Raw genomic sequence first — 14,255 nt, 5'->3', positions numbered from 1 at the left:
CCCGAATCAAACAAAACTGGTGCCAAACAATTCACCATAATTCACCTTAAGCAGATCAGATTCCTGAAGAAATTAATGAAAAAATTCCATAAGGTACAGAGAGGGAATTTTTTTTACTGGGGGACTTTAATATATCCCCAGATGATGTTTTGGATGTCAGCAGTGTCGCAAGAGATCCCGACCAATACTCAATTCTTGGATACACTCTGAGGGTCTATTTGACCTGTCCATATGCATGAATGCATAGTCTAGGGACTGTCTTTCTATCCTGCAAGACATACCGTATGTACTTGAGTATAAGTCAAGTCAAGACCCCTAATTTTAACACAAAAAAAATTGGAAAAACCTTTTGAGTATAAGCCGAGGGTGGGAAATGCATTGGTCGTCACAGCCCCCTGTGGTATATAGACAGCAAGCCCCTTGTGGTATATAGCCAGCCAGCCCCTTGTGGTATATAGCCAGCCAGCCTCCTGTAGTATATAGCCAGCCCCTTGTGGTATATAGCTAGCCAGCTCTTTGTGGTATATAGCCAGCCCCCTGTGATAGCCTGCCAGCCCCTTCCCCCAATATAATGCCTGTAGGAAAAAAACAAACCGTGTACTCGCCTTACGACGCAACCCCTCCCCATTATCACTTCCCTCAGAACCATCCAGTACATTTCTCACAACAAGCCATCAAACTAATGGCTGACAAAGAAAGGAACCGACTGGCTAAAACTACAATCCCCATCCTACTCTCCGAAGGGGAGGTACAGTCCAAAATTAATAGACGACTACTTAAAAAAAAAATTACACTTGCCGTCTCTCACAGAGGAGTAGAACACATTACTCAACTCTCCTTTTACTTCGGAGGGAGTTTATAAGGTGAATAAATCCTCAAAGAAACAAAAAGCCCCAGGCACCGATGGTTTTATGAATGAATACAATCAAATATTTGATTGATAACTGCTGGTACCATACTTGGTCCGCACATTCGCAAAGGCCGCTGAGGAGCGAAATCTCCCAGAAGAGAAGCTACAGGCGACGTTGGTCACCATAGCCAAACCGGGCAAATCAAACTATACCCCAGCAAATTTTTGCCAAACTCTTTATTGAATTGCGACACCAAACTGTTTGGCAAACTTCTAGCAGAATGCCTCCCCATAATTCTACCCACATTAGTTCATAACAACCATGTAGACTTCACTAAAGGAAGGCAATCCTCAGACGGCACACGTAGAATGGTGTCGCTGCTGTCCGCTATGACCGGCTCTCGAACGCCTTCCCTGCTTCTCATTTTAGATGCAGAGTAGGCATTCGACAGGATCAACTGGCAGTTTACATTTTCCGCCCTACAGAAAATGATCTGAAGAGCTATACAAGCCTTGCATAGTAAACCCTAAGCCAGAGTCTTGACAAATGGGGCAGTATCAGAAAAAATCTGTATCACAAATGGAACAAGACATGGATGCCCCTGTCCCCCTAATATTTAAATTAGTAATAGAGCTATTTGCAGAAGCAATTAAGTCTAACCCAAACATCTTGCGAGTAAGTGCAGGGTACAACAACATAAAATCGGTTTATATGCCGATGACACTATCCTCCTGATCAGGCTTTTGGGGAGGTTTCATTCTATAAAATAAATGAGAGTACTGTATATACTCGAGTATAAGCCGACCCGAGTATAAGCCAAAACCCCTAATTTTACCAAAAAAAACTGGGAAAACCTATTGACTCGAGTATAAGCCGAGGGTGGGAAATGCATTGGTCACAGACCCCCCCCCCCCCCCCAGTATATAGCCAGCACTTGGAAGTATATAGCCAGCCCCCTATAATATACAGCCTGCCCCCTGCAATATACAGCCTGCCCAGCTTGCTCCCAGTAGTATACAGCCTGCCCCCAGTAGTATACAGCCTGCACCCAGTAGTATACAGCCACCCCAGCCTACCTCCAGTAGTATACAGCCAGTCCCCAGTAGTATACAGCCACCCCAGCCTGCCCCCAGTAGTATACAGTGTGCCCCCAGTAGTATACAGCCACCCCAGCCTGCCCGCAGTAGTATACAGCGTGCCCCCAGTAGTATACAGCCACCCCAGCCTGCCCCCCAGTAGTATACAGCCTGCCCCAAGTAATATACAGCGTGCTCCCTTTCCTTAATAATATATAAAAGCAAATGTTACATTTAATCTGGAAAGAATCTAAGCCCAAGATTGTTGCCTCAATACTGTACCAGCCAAAAGATAAAGTAGAGATGGGGGTCCCATACTTAATCTGGTACTACTACTCTTTTCATACATTCCAGTTGGCGAGAAATTGAACAGGGACTAGCCGGAAGTAAACCCCTTATACATATGCTTATGGCTCACTCCATACCCACCCCTTCCACAGACCCCGACCATCGGGGCAGACATTTCTAGTTGGAGGTTCCTTCTCTCTAGACCTAGACAGCAAGCAAACACTACCCCCTTAAAGAGAACCCGTCATGCAAAATAACCCCCCTAAACTAAATATATTTTCATAAACTGCCATTAGAGAGCATTGCCTCTATCCCTTCATTGTCCCTCTACATGCCTGTAAACTTAAGCAATGAGGTCCTAAAGCTGTATGCAAATGACCTTTGACCTTTGAAATGTCCAATGAAGCATTAGCATATTCAAGCTGTCCACCTTATTCATGAGTGGGAGGTACAGCCACAACCCCAGTGCTTGACTGACAGCCTGTATAATGATATGAGGCTATATAATGGTGTGAGGCTGTATAATGATGTGCTTCCTGGTGCTGGCGCCCCCTGCAGTCTGTGTGTGTATAGGAGAGATACAACAGCTCTAGGCTGCAGCCATGTTATAGCAGAACATGTCAGGTACTTGTGTAGCTGATGTCTGTGTCTCTCACATGTCAGCAGATGCAGCACACACAATAGCAATGCTTTACTATACATTACACACAGACATGAGCAGGGGGAGGAGAGGGGAGGGGTAACAGGGGTGACATCACTGCCTCTGACCATGTGACCAGCCTCATTTACATAATAAAGAATAGATGATTTTATAATGATTAATGTATGAAATAACTACCGTATATAATGGCTGGGATGGGATCCTTGTGAGCTGCTCCAACAGGTAGTAGTGACAGGACAAGTGACACAGACCTGATGACAGGTGTCCTTTAAACCTCCTGATCTAGTTATTGGCACATTCTTCATCCACAATCCCCGTACAAAAAGTGAAGGACAAAGGTATCACGGTCGTAGGTGATCTGGCAGTAGACGGAAAGGTCAAGAGCATGGCAGACATTATGAAAGAATTTGACATCTCACCCACAATGACCATCCAAGTAGAACAATTAAGAGTTAGTGAGTTTGAGAAGGCGCAGACCTCAGGGGGGAGGGGATTCTGTAATTTTAGGTCACTCGGTTGAACTTGATGGACAAGTGTCTTTTTTCAACCGTATAAACTATGAAACTATGAAACCCACAACATGCAAAACCCACCATCCCAATATGTTTTCTTATCTTTTTGATGAGAAGTTTAGGGGCTTTAGTAGCACAAGAGCAATCTATGTAGCAATGTCAGGGGAGGGGGTCTTCAAAAGAGCTCTTATCCTGAGGAAACCCTTAAATGGTTCAATAAGGCCTCCAGATGCGCAAATTTGACTGAAGTTCAGTCCAAAGTCCTCACCCGATGGTACTATAGCAACAATTTTTACAGGGTCCAGATAGATGTTGGTGTTACTCTGGGCATAGAGGATCCCTGATCCACATTTTCTGGGAATGCCCGACCCTACAACCTTTTTGGAGAGAAACCTTTGAAATCATTTAGTTAATGCTTGAAACGAACAGGCACTAGCCATCTTGCTACTGAATATTAAGATGATCCCTCACAAGAATAGGGAGTTGGTACGCCACATTCTCCAGGCTGCTAAGGTTTGGTTGCTAGAGCTTGGAAATTTCTTTCCCACCATATCCCCCCCCCCCCCCCCCCAACCAAAAGTGCTCTAATGGACATGTTGAACCTGCATTGCCTGAGAGCAAATACCTTTTCATATTGGCTAAGAAATATGACAGCATGCAATGTGAGATTGGTGGCTAAGGAGAAGGACAGTTGACAGGAATGACAGCTACATTTTGCCCAGTTACAGGTAATAAGAGGCTATGAGTTTTTTAAAAAAGTTCTGTAAAACAGCATTGATGAATGCGTAATTGTAAAGTTACCTTGATGACATTGCTGATGAATAAAAATTATTTAAAAAAAAAAGTCACCCCACTTGATTTGTGTAAAGTTGACCTCTCGAAACTATTATGAATATCCTATTTATGATGGCGGCACAAACGAAAATTTCTGCTGCAGAAACCACCACAAACATTTGACACCAATTTTGTAAGATTTGAACAAGGTGAGAGGCCAACTTAACTTAGGTTTAAAGGTAATCTACCATCAGGATCAAGGATTATAAACCAAATACACTTACATGCTGGTTTGTGCCCCCTTTATTAGGATCTGCTCTTCTTTTAACTTCTTATGCCCTTGATTTATAAGAAAATATGCTTTAAAAATTATGCAAACGAGCCTGAGGGGCTCCAGGCTCCAGTAACTTCTATGGAGCATGGAGCCTCTCAGGCTCATTTTGAAGCCTTCTTTTGTAAAATCCTAAGGCATAAAAAGCTTAAATAATAGTGGATCCTAATAAAAGGGCACGCACCAGCATGTAAATGTACTTGGTTTATAATCCATAATCCTGATGGTAGATGTCCTTTAAAAGATGAGTGGTTAGACAAAGTTACATAGCAATGTGGAGTTTGTAAGCATAAACTTATAATGGAAGAAATATGTTGATAAATGATTTTTCTCTAGGTGCTTGGCGGACATAACATACCTTGTCACTTGATCACTATCCACGTTTAGGCTACATTTACACAAAAGGCACGCTGGCGAGGAGAAAGAATAATTGCTGCTCACCCCTCCCCTCTTCATAGGAAACTGTGTCACACAAAAAAAACAACACATGACTTGTCTGTGCTGCAGACTGTTTAGCTGTTCTCCTTCTCAGGAACAGAGGTCATAGCCTGGTGAGATGACATCAGTGGGGGAGGAAGGATCTGTAGAGAACAAAAGTGGGGGCCAATAGCTGAGGAGTGAGCAGACAAGTCACTTGTTGCTTTTTGAAATGCATCCAAACCAAAGCCAACCCCTGGGACTAAACAGATGACTTTTTCAGGAAGCACAGCAAGTTAAAACACACAATTATATTGTAAATCAAATATTTAGAGAAGGCAGAAAGACACATTTGCTCTTCAGGTGTACTGGGCTTCTACAAACTGTCTTTTTTACATTAGTGAATTTGTGATTCTGGAGTCAATGTTCTTCTCTGCTTCATCTTCCACTTCAAAGTGATTCTCCAGCTGTCATGTGCATGGATGGTTCCATGGACATCACAGCGGTGTTTCACTGTTCTTTACCTAGCTGGTATGGCCAAAAGCCGTCAAACAAGGGGGGGACCTGGCTGTCATCCCGCTAACTGAAGGGCATTTCTAGGTGTAAAGATCTGGGGCTTGTGCAAAAAACATGGACATTGCTTTTTCTTTTGACATGAGCAGTACTCACACTCCGATGTCACCGCAGAATGTAAGCATACACAGTATATGTACAGTATTTATGTATGTATTTAACTCCTTGCTGTAAACAGACTTAATAGTATGCCAACGTGTGGCAAGGGGTATCTCCACAAACCGGGTTTTATCTGCATATTGACACTGTTAACCCTTGTTCAAAAATGCCATATGTTGCTATACTGCAGAATATTATCAATCAGACTGCCTAGGGTAAATGTACCTTAGGGGGGGTAAAAAAAACTGAATATATATAAGAGTAAACATCATAAACCTACCTGGTATTAACGTTTATTTATGGTGGTGAAAAATAGTGCCAAAATATAAGAAACACCAATTATTTGTCCTTTTCCAAAAATTGAAATAAATACCTTTTATAATGAAAAATAAGGTGCAAAATATTAAAATCAAGTGGATTTATTCATACCACAGTGCTGTCTTTTTGTTTTTACCAACTCGCACATTTGATGGCCAATGTGCATGTCTGGGACCTGCATGTTATATTGCTGACGCACCATGGCTATTGGTGTAGTGAGCTGAATGCCCGGGATGTAAAAGACCAAGCAGATCCTATTCCGGCACGTGTTTGTGGCCCAAGCAGTCATTGGCTGTGAGCAATGCTAATGAGGGATGACTCACAAACAAGTGATCATGACCCATTGTTTGTGGCCCTTAAATAGCACATGTTCGTCTGCATGTGGCCATATACTGTAACATGAAGTTTGCAATCTAGACTTAATGGTAATTGGTAATTTCAGCTGAAACACAGAACGTGTCAGAAAAGAGCAGAAAAAAATCTCTACTTTATCAGTACAATTCCTCGTATTCCCCAGTTGGCATATACAAACCAAGCACCCCAACAACTACTGTGAAAGTTTTGTTAGGCCTAACCACTAGGCATGTGTAAGAGAAGTGCTTCAAGACAGCTCTGGCCTCAAATATTATTATTCTTTTTTTTGGGGATATCTTATTCCTTCTTGGTACACAATATTTTGCCCATGGTGCACAGATTTTCTTCTTCCTACACAAAACAGAGGGTACACGCCCATATATATATATATATATATATATATACAAAAAAAAAACACATTTTGACATAAGATTCCAGCATGCCCACTTTAACAATTTTTATTTCTTGTTTTATTAGGAGAAAAGCCGTATAAATGTACATGGGAAGGCTGTACGTGGAAGTTTGCAAGATCAGACGAGTTGACCCGACATTTTCGAAAGCATACAGGCATTAAGCCTTTCATTTGTACTGACTGTGACAGAACCTTCTCGCGCTCAGATCATTTGGCTCTTCACCGTAGGAGGCACATAATGATGTGAGAATGTTTTAAGGACATGCTGTGGCATGATGGGACTGAAGGAAACATCAATATTTCATTTATTTTAAATTCATTGCATTATTTGCTCAGAATTTTACACCAGTATCTCTTTCAGCATCTGTTTCTCACCTTTCTTTTCAACATCTTATTTTTTGTCATGTACATCTTTCTTTTGATGTAGTATTTTCTGCTCTGGTTGTCTTTTTATTTATTTGTATACTGAAAATCCTTTCCTCTCCAGTCATATTCTACAATAGTAAGCACAGTACTGAAGAGACAATTTTTACTCCACCAGCATCTTGTTTTCCCCTTTTCCTTCTGAAATAACACATTCCTGCATCCCCACTTTACGAAGTGAATATAAACTTTATCTAAAGTTATGTGATGCAGGAGGAATTGCAGCACTGCTTGTCTGTTCTTGCCTAAATAAGCTGGATGATTTACTTTCTAACTGAGGATTGGCAGAATTTGTTCTTGTAAAGAAATTTGTTTTTGTACATCAGTTTGTGTGCAGAAAATGCTAATACTATATCTAACATGCCACTGTTTATGGTCACTTTTTAAATAGAGACTGCATTTTCCCTTGTATCGTGGGGAAACCCCTTTAAATAAGTTAGGTCCCCTGCTGATCAGAGAGGGGCTCAGTGATGAGATCCCCCACAGATCACTAGATCATAGAACGAGGTGTCCGATGTACCTCCGTCTGAACCCTTCTCTCTCCGGAGGTGCCGGGCTGTCCCATTCATCTCTGATTGGTTGCAGAGCGCTGTACTGTATGCGCGACTGGCTGCTCCGTTCACCTTGGTGAGCGAGAGAGGGGTCTGTTGGAGGTACCTCAGACTTCCCGTTTTCTTGATTTGTGGGGGGTCTCTTCATTCTTATCAACTGCAAAATGTATGCTTATATCCCTGAGAATATTAGTGTGAATAATATAAAAAAAATTATATATATACAGTATTTCCATGGCAGACTAAAAAACACAGAACTGTTAAAGCTACACATGAGAATTTTGGAGGATGAGCTCATGTGCCCCTGCTAAGTGTTTTGTGTGTATATATGGTTATATATGTTATTATATATGTCTATATGTTATTTTACTTATTTGTATGCACACACAAGATTCACATTATAAATAATGTATTATTCTAATCGGATTACTCCAAGGGTTTTCCAGTTTTATGCCCATCATATGTTACATTTAAAGGGAATGCATCCTATATTTGATTTAAGGTTCATTAATTAAAAATAAGGGGAATAATAATGGCCATATTAAGACACATGTGAAAACTGTAATCAATGTATATTTACTAAATCTGGCATGCATTTTGTAGATCATCTGAAACAGAAATCTGCAGCAGTACCTCGGTTATCTGATGGAGATTTACTAGCAGGTTTGCATGAATTAGCATTACTATAATTTAATATGGCTAATTCACAACTAGTAGGTGCAGACTTCTAAAATATTAGTGCAGTCATTTACTCCATAGTTATATATACAGAACATGAGGATATACTGCTCAATAGGTGGGATTTATCATTAAAGCATTACTGTGGAGTTGTTTTTACCAAATTCTCATATGCGATTCCCCAATTTAAAAACAAACAGAAGGATGCCCTTATTGTGTTGCTCACCGTTTTCTTTCCAACATTATGGCATTTTTTTTTTTTGTTCTAAAAGAACTCTTACTTCCCAAACCTAGTCAATCTAAATTAATCTAATCCAGTTCACTAAACTGTGCCGTAGAGATTCAACCATGTCAAAATAGTGCTGGGAATCTTTTTCTTCTGATTTGGTTTTAATCCCACATCATGACATTCCTAAAAGTCATGCTCGGTGTTAAGGGACTGATTTTCAATGTAGCAAAAAGAGGCATTGTTTTCTTTTGTCCCATCTTGGAAAATGTATTTGCATATTGGACGAAAAATCTTTCTCACAAATGGCGAAGAGTGCAGAGGCCTGTATCTCCCCTACAGCTGAGCCCAATTTAGTCTTCCCACAGATCCCATGAAACCTTGTGTTTTCTCGTTGAAGGGACTGAAAGAGAACAGGGTAGATGTTGTACCTCACATTTTTGTGTCCACAGCACTGAACACACTGAGCACAGCTGTTAGCTTCACAGACTTTCCTTCTACCACTGGAGGTATAGTGTTACAACCTGTGCAGCTGCAGCACAGAGGGGCTCTGGTAACACCCCCCCAGAGCCAATCTAGTTCATTAGCATGATTTTAAAAGTTCATTTTAGAAGGAAGTATGTTATGGATAACACACATGAGAAGGTTACCACAGTCGCAGTGCCTGGATCTCTGAGTAAGTACCCCCGGTTTATCATGCTTGATTTTGATACTAAATTTTCTTTAATTATAAATTCTCCGCATTGAGCAGTATTTCTTCCTGTAAAAAAAAAACAATTGGGATTCTTTTTTTTTTTTTTTTTTTTTTTAACTGAACTTTTTGTACAACAGATTTATCCTAGCAGCTTAGACATCTTGATTAATGGGGATTACAAGGTGTTAATGTCTGCATTGGATTTGAGATTATATGATAAAAAGCTGCAATTTTTCTTAAGCCAGGACGGAACTGGATCGATTTTTGTAGCTATTTTTAACAAAATTGGTGATTAAGCTCGCACGTGTCGGAAAAAGTTGCATATTGTTTCTCAAATCATCAAGAAAACTGCCATTTGTATTCCAGATAACTGATCTACCACTATACATTCCTCTGTTTCAATTGTTAATTTTTTTCCAGCTCTCTTCCTTCTGTCAGTACATGGGGCATCATAGTTTACATCCATTTTTTAATAATGATATCATTGAGAGCAATTATTAGTACGAAATGGCAGTAATAGTAACAGTATTGGTAACAACAATAGAAATATCCCATTTGTGAAAATATTAGGTCTAAGTTTTCAACATTTGAATACAATAATGTTTCCATTTGGTGACAACCTGTCAGCAGAAAGTTACCTAATAATCCACTACCAGTATCATGTCAAGCAGCTAAACACCTTTCAAATTATGTTTCTTTCATGACCCAGAAAATCTACATTGAAGTGGGATGTCAAGTCATTGTATAAAGCCAAGGAGGCAGGGAGTTGAACACTGAAGTCAAGCTCTCTCTTCCTTAGAAAACCCTTTTCACTGTAATTTCTAGTTTTGCCTCCAGAGACATCACTAACCAGATCTCCTGAAGTCAGATGCATGATTTCAATCCCAGTGGAGTAGGCGTTCAGAGCCCCCCACCTTGACTTTATCTTGCCCACACCAGATCACAATGTAGTGCTCCCAGACTGCGAGTTGACGGTCATTCACTGAACTGGGAGCGATGTGCAGCAGCGCGGCCGCAAAACATTGTTCCCAGCCAGGCAGGGACAGTCAGCTTGCAGCGACAACCCTACCCTGACCACTGCTTCCCAGTCCCTGGTATGTGAGTGCCAGGGACTCCCAGCTAGAGACAGTCAGTTCCCCATGACCACACAGTGCACACCTCCCAGACCGGTGCCTACTACCTTGCTATTGTCTAAAATGCAGTTGCTCCTGGATGGTGCAATGTCACGGAAAGGGGCGTAGCCTCCTGGGAAAGTATAGAGAAGAGAGAACTCTTCAAATCTGTACACATGTGTATGGCGGTTAGAGGGCCTGACAGGAAAGGATGATGCTGTAAGGTCAGTGGACCATATAAAGTATTGGAATTCCATTGATCATTCTTAAACTAAACTAAGCATAATAAGATGTGCCAAATATCTTTGTGTGGCTGTTTTCCAACAATTATATACCGTACCTGCTATGTGCAGGTGTTGATTTTATGCTGTAATTTTATGCAATTTCTAGTTTGATTTATAGAACTTCTTCAAGCCTTTGCTTAATCCTACTTGTTTCAATAAAACCACATCTGCTTTTCTAGCTGCTTTTAAACAGTAGCTAAAAAAGTTGAAACTAGTAAATGTTTCAAATAATATTACATATGTGATGTGTTGTAATTTGCAACTATTTTGTGATGCAAATGGATTAGTAGTTTTTTTTATATATTACATTTGGATTATAAAATTAATTTAAAAAGCCACTTTAAGAGGGTTGTCCAACAAACCAATTGCAATTTGGGTGGAGTTTATATTGTATGGCTACCTATAGATGAAAGTGTTCTTTTCACAGGTTGGTCCCATGGTCCATTGTTAGCAACTTGTATGTCATTGGCAGGTGAGGTCTGCTCACTTGCTGTTGAGACCAGAGGGGGACTGCTGGAGCTACAGTTAGGAATAGAACCTGCTCCATAATTTATGGCCTGGGCAGTTTGCTCACATGGTTGTTGGTGTGAGGCCATAGAAAGGTATGTGCAAGCTGTCCAAAATGCACATTCTTATAAATGAGGTGGTAATCCGTTTCTGACCTAGTTCAATTGAGGAGTAACATGTTGACTGGACAAATGCTATAGTGCTTCTTAAAAAAAAAAGCACTCTTGAAAGGAACACATGGGAAATAAAAATGGTATAATCTAGCAGGTTTTTTGTTACAGTTGAATTGCCTCATTAGCCTGGCAGTCCTTTGAATGCCTTGTAGGGCTCATGTACATTGACATGTTCCATCTGGGTAACGAGAACGGACTTGTACCAATCATTTGAAACAAATATGCGATTGGTACAATGCCCTCCCTGATCTGAATGAATTCCATTTCAAATCGTAATCTGACCAGAAGCCTGTGTGTGTTTAGCCTCTGTCTCATGTCCTGCTTGCTTCTTCCCACTAACAATGAGGTCTGATTTGAAATTTAAAGTCTTAATAGCAAGATAGAATTGTGCTACTCATTTTATTATGAGAGGAAGGAGCATAGGATGAGCCTTTTAAGGTGAGAAAGGGCACTTGCATCTGATTTAGTTTTTTTCACCTTTCTAATTGTATATGAAATATTTCTTAAATAGATTCTGCAGTAAAAAATAGAACAAACTTTTAAAGACCTTTTCAGTTAGGTGCAGCATATCATGCAGGATAACTAACAACATAATCCAGATGATCTACTTGCTTACTATTATAATTCATTACTAGAATTTAGTTTTCCCTTTAAAAATAAGTAACTTGGTACTGCCTCTGAAAATAACTCAAAGATATCCTCTCAGCTCTCTTAGGCCTCATGCATACAACTGATTTAGCCCCTGTTTGTGGCTAACTCACAGCACACATACATTTCTATTGTGCATTGTCACTCAATTATAGACCAGAGGCCGGGCTCTTGTCCATTGACAGACAGAATAAATTCCCCGTTTGCAGCCCCCCTCATGCATACAATCATGAGCTAGAGGCTTTATATTGTCTATTAAGTACGGTAGTTGTGTTCTAAATAAGTTGACAATTCTGTTATTTACCTTATATTTTATTTTTATAAATATGTATAAAATGACAATATAACATACAAAGGGGACAGTAATAACTGAGTTGTCAATTTAAAAATTAAAAATATGCATCCTAATATAAGATGTGCCAGGGTTTCATATTATAGGGCAGTAGTGGCGAACCTATGGTACGGGTGCTAGAGGTGGCACTCAGAGCCCTTTCTGTGGGCACCCAGGCCTTCACCCCAACACAGAGTTTACCAACTAGGCTTTGTCCTGTGATCCAATAAAGCTCAGAAAGTGCCATGCTTGGCACTTTTTTAAAACGACATCCTTGGCTGCCATAGGAGGACTATAGGAGGAGCGAGAAGGTGTGGATAGAGATGGATTGCCATTGGAGCTCCTGCTCTGGGTCCCCTAATTCTCTCTCTTCAGGGGACCCTGGAGGGAAGCAACAGTCCAAATTTCTCCATCTTTCTATTGTATTAGTGAATTCAGGAGACCAAAACAATTAAAACCTGCGCTACAGCAGGAAGCAATAAGTTACTGCTTAAATTATCATGTTGGCACTTTGCGACGTATAAGTAGGTTTTGGTTGTAGCTTGGGCACTCTTTCTCCGAAAGGTTCGCCATCACTGTTGTAGGGAATACAAATATTTACTAAAAACATCAAGAGATGGCTCTTAAAGGAGTTGACCACTTTACCTCATGAGTTTTGTAAGGCTACATGCACATAATTGTGCGATGATCTGGAAGCACCAAAACAAGGCCACCATAGAGGTATATGGCAACTGGTGACGGTGTGGTGAGCACACTGTTTCACTGCACTGAGTTAGCTGGACATGCTATCTCCCCCCGTATTGCGGCAAATCCAGCCTTGATTTGCAGTGGGCCACACTCTGTCTATTAACATAGACTGACAGAATCCCCCCGCTTGCATTTTCTATCTTTTGCTGGATTGAGGCAAATCCTGCCCAGAAGCCTCTTGTATTTTACCTCATCAGCCAAACATTCCTAACCCAATTAACTGTGGCAGGATATTAGTTACACACACATTACAAAAAACATGAGGTAAAGTGTCCAAATCTACTACTGAAGTATAGTACTGAAGTATAGTACTGAAGTATAGTACAAATAAACTACATATACTCGCCTATACGCCTCTTCACCTTGACCCCGTCACTGGTCTTCTTTAATCTTGACAGGGATCGCCTGAAAGAGAGTTATAGAAAGCAGCCTGGAGCACGGGGATGCAATGCTGGGGGAGTGAAAGTATCTATAATTAGCATCCCGGAGGGCTGGACATCTTTTTTTCAGGCAATCCTGGGGTGTCCAGATTAAATAAGACCAACAAGCTGAGTCTCGCCCCCACCTCCACCAACTCCTGAGTCATTATTTAGGTTTATAGGTTTCAAACCCTTAATGAAAAGTGTCGGAACATTTAAGTGCAACTCCCCAATAAAAATACATTTGTGTTTTATATAATTTTTCTTCTTACCTTAAAAATGAGCAATTCTTTAATTTACTCTAATTGGCAGGTGTTTAGCTGCTAGTGGAGGTTTAACCATGTTGCCCCTAGCTAATCTCCATTTGCCATGGTAAAACCATATAGGACAGCTAGAGATGGGAGGAGGACTGTTTGGAAGGGCTGTAGGAGAGGATTGCAAGAAAATAAAAGCTTGAGTGATGTCACAAGCATGTCACTCATCACATGCTTCAGGTCGGCCATTTACAAACATGCTGTCTTGAAGTATATGAATGCTCTCTGGCTTCTGGCACTTTAGCTGATCATCACAACCTGGAAGTGCTGCCCATTTCAGGAATAGCTGAATATGATTTTATAAGAAGGCTGGATGGCTAGGTAGAAGCCAGCAGCATGTATCAGGTTTTATTGGTATTGTTGTCAAAGGCTCTCTCCAGCTTTCCTACAACTATTTTTTGTCAGTAGTTTTACGCTTTAATTTCACACTGTAAACATGTGACCCTACAAATGCCTTTATTTTCTTCTTTTGGCCTTCTATC

At 40.7% G+C, this 14,255-nt stretch overlaps 1 protein-coding gene across 4 annotated transcripts in view; it reads left to right on the top strand.

Moving 5' to 3' along the window:
• The window catches only part of KLF8 (KLF transcription factor 8), a 69,583-nt gene extending 62,132 nt beyond the window's left edge, over window positions 1-7,451 (top strand). For all 4 annotated transcript variants that reach the window (XM_072123898.1, XM_072123896.1, XM_072123895.1 and 1 more), the window contains one exon: window positions 6,732-7,451. In XM_072123898.1, the coding sequence (XP_071979999.1) occupies window positions 6,732-6,913 (182 nt within the window). In that variant the 3' untranslated portion in view covers window positions 6,914-7,451. The remainder of the gene's footprint in view (window positions 1-6,731) is intronic.
• Window positions 7,452-14,255: the final 6,804 nt, after the last annotated feature.

Source organism: Engystomops pustulosus, chromosome 9 (genome assembly GCF_040894005.1).
Source record: "Engystomops pustulosus chromosome 9, aEngPut4.maternal, whole genome shotgun sequence".
Classification (NCBI taxonomy): domain Eukaryota; kingdom Metazoa; phylum Chordata; class Amphibia; order Anura; family Leptodactylidae; genus Engystomops; species Engystomops pustulosus.
The sequence above is the reverse complement of the archived record's forward strand: the minus strand, read 5'-3'. Positions and strand labels throughout refer to the sequence as shown.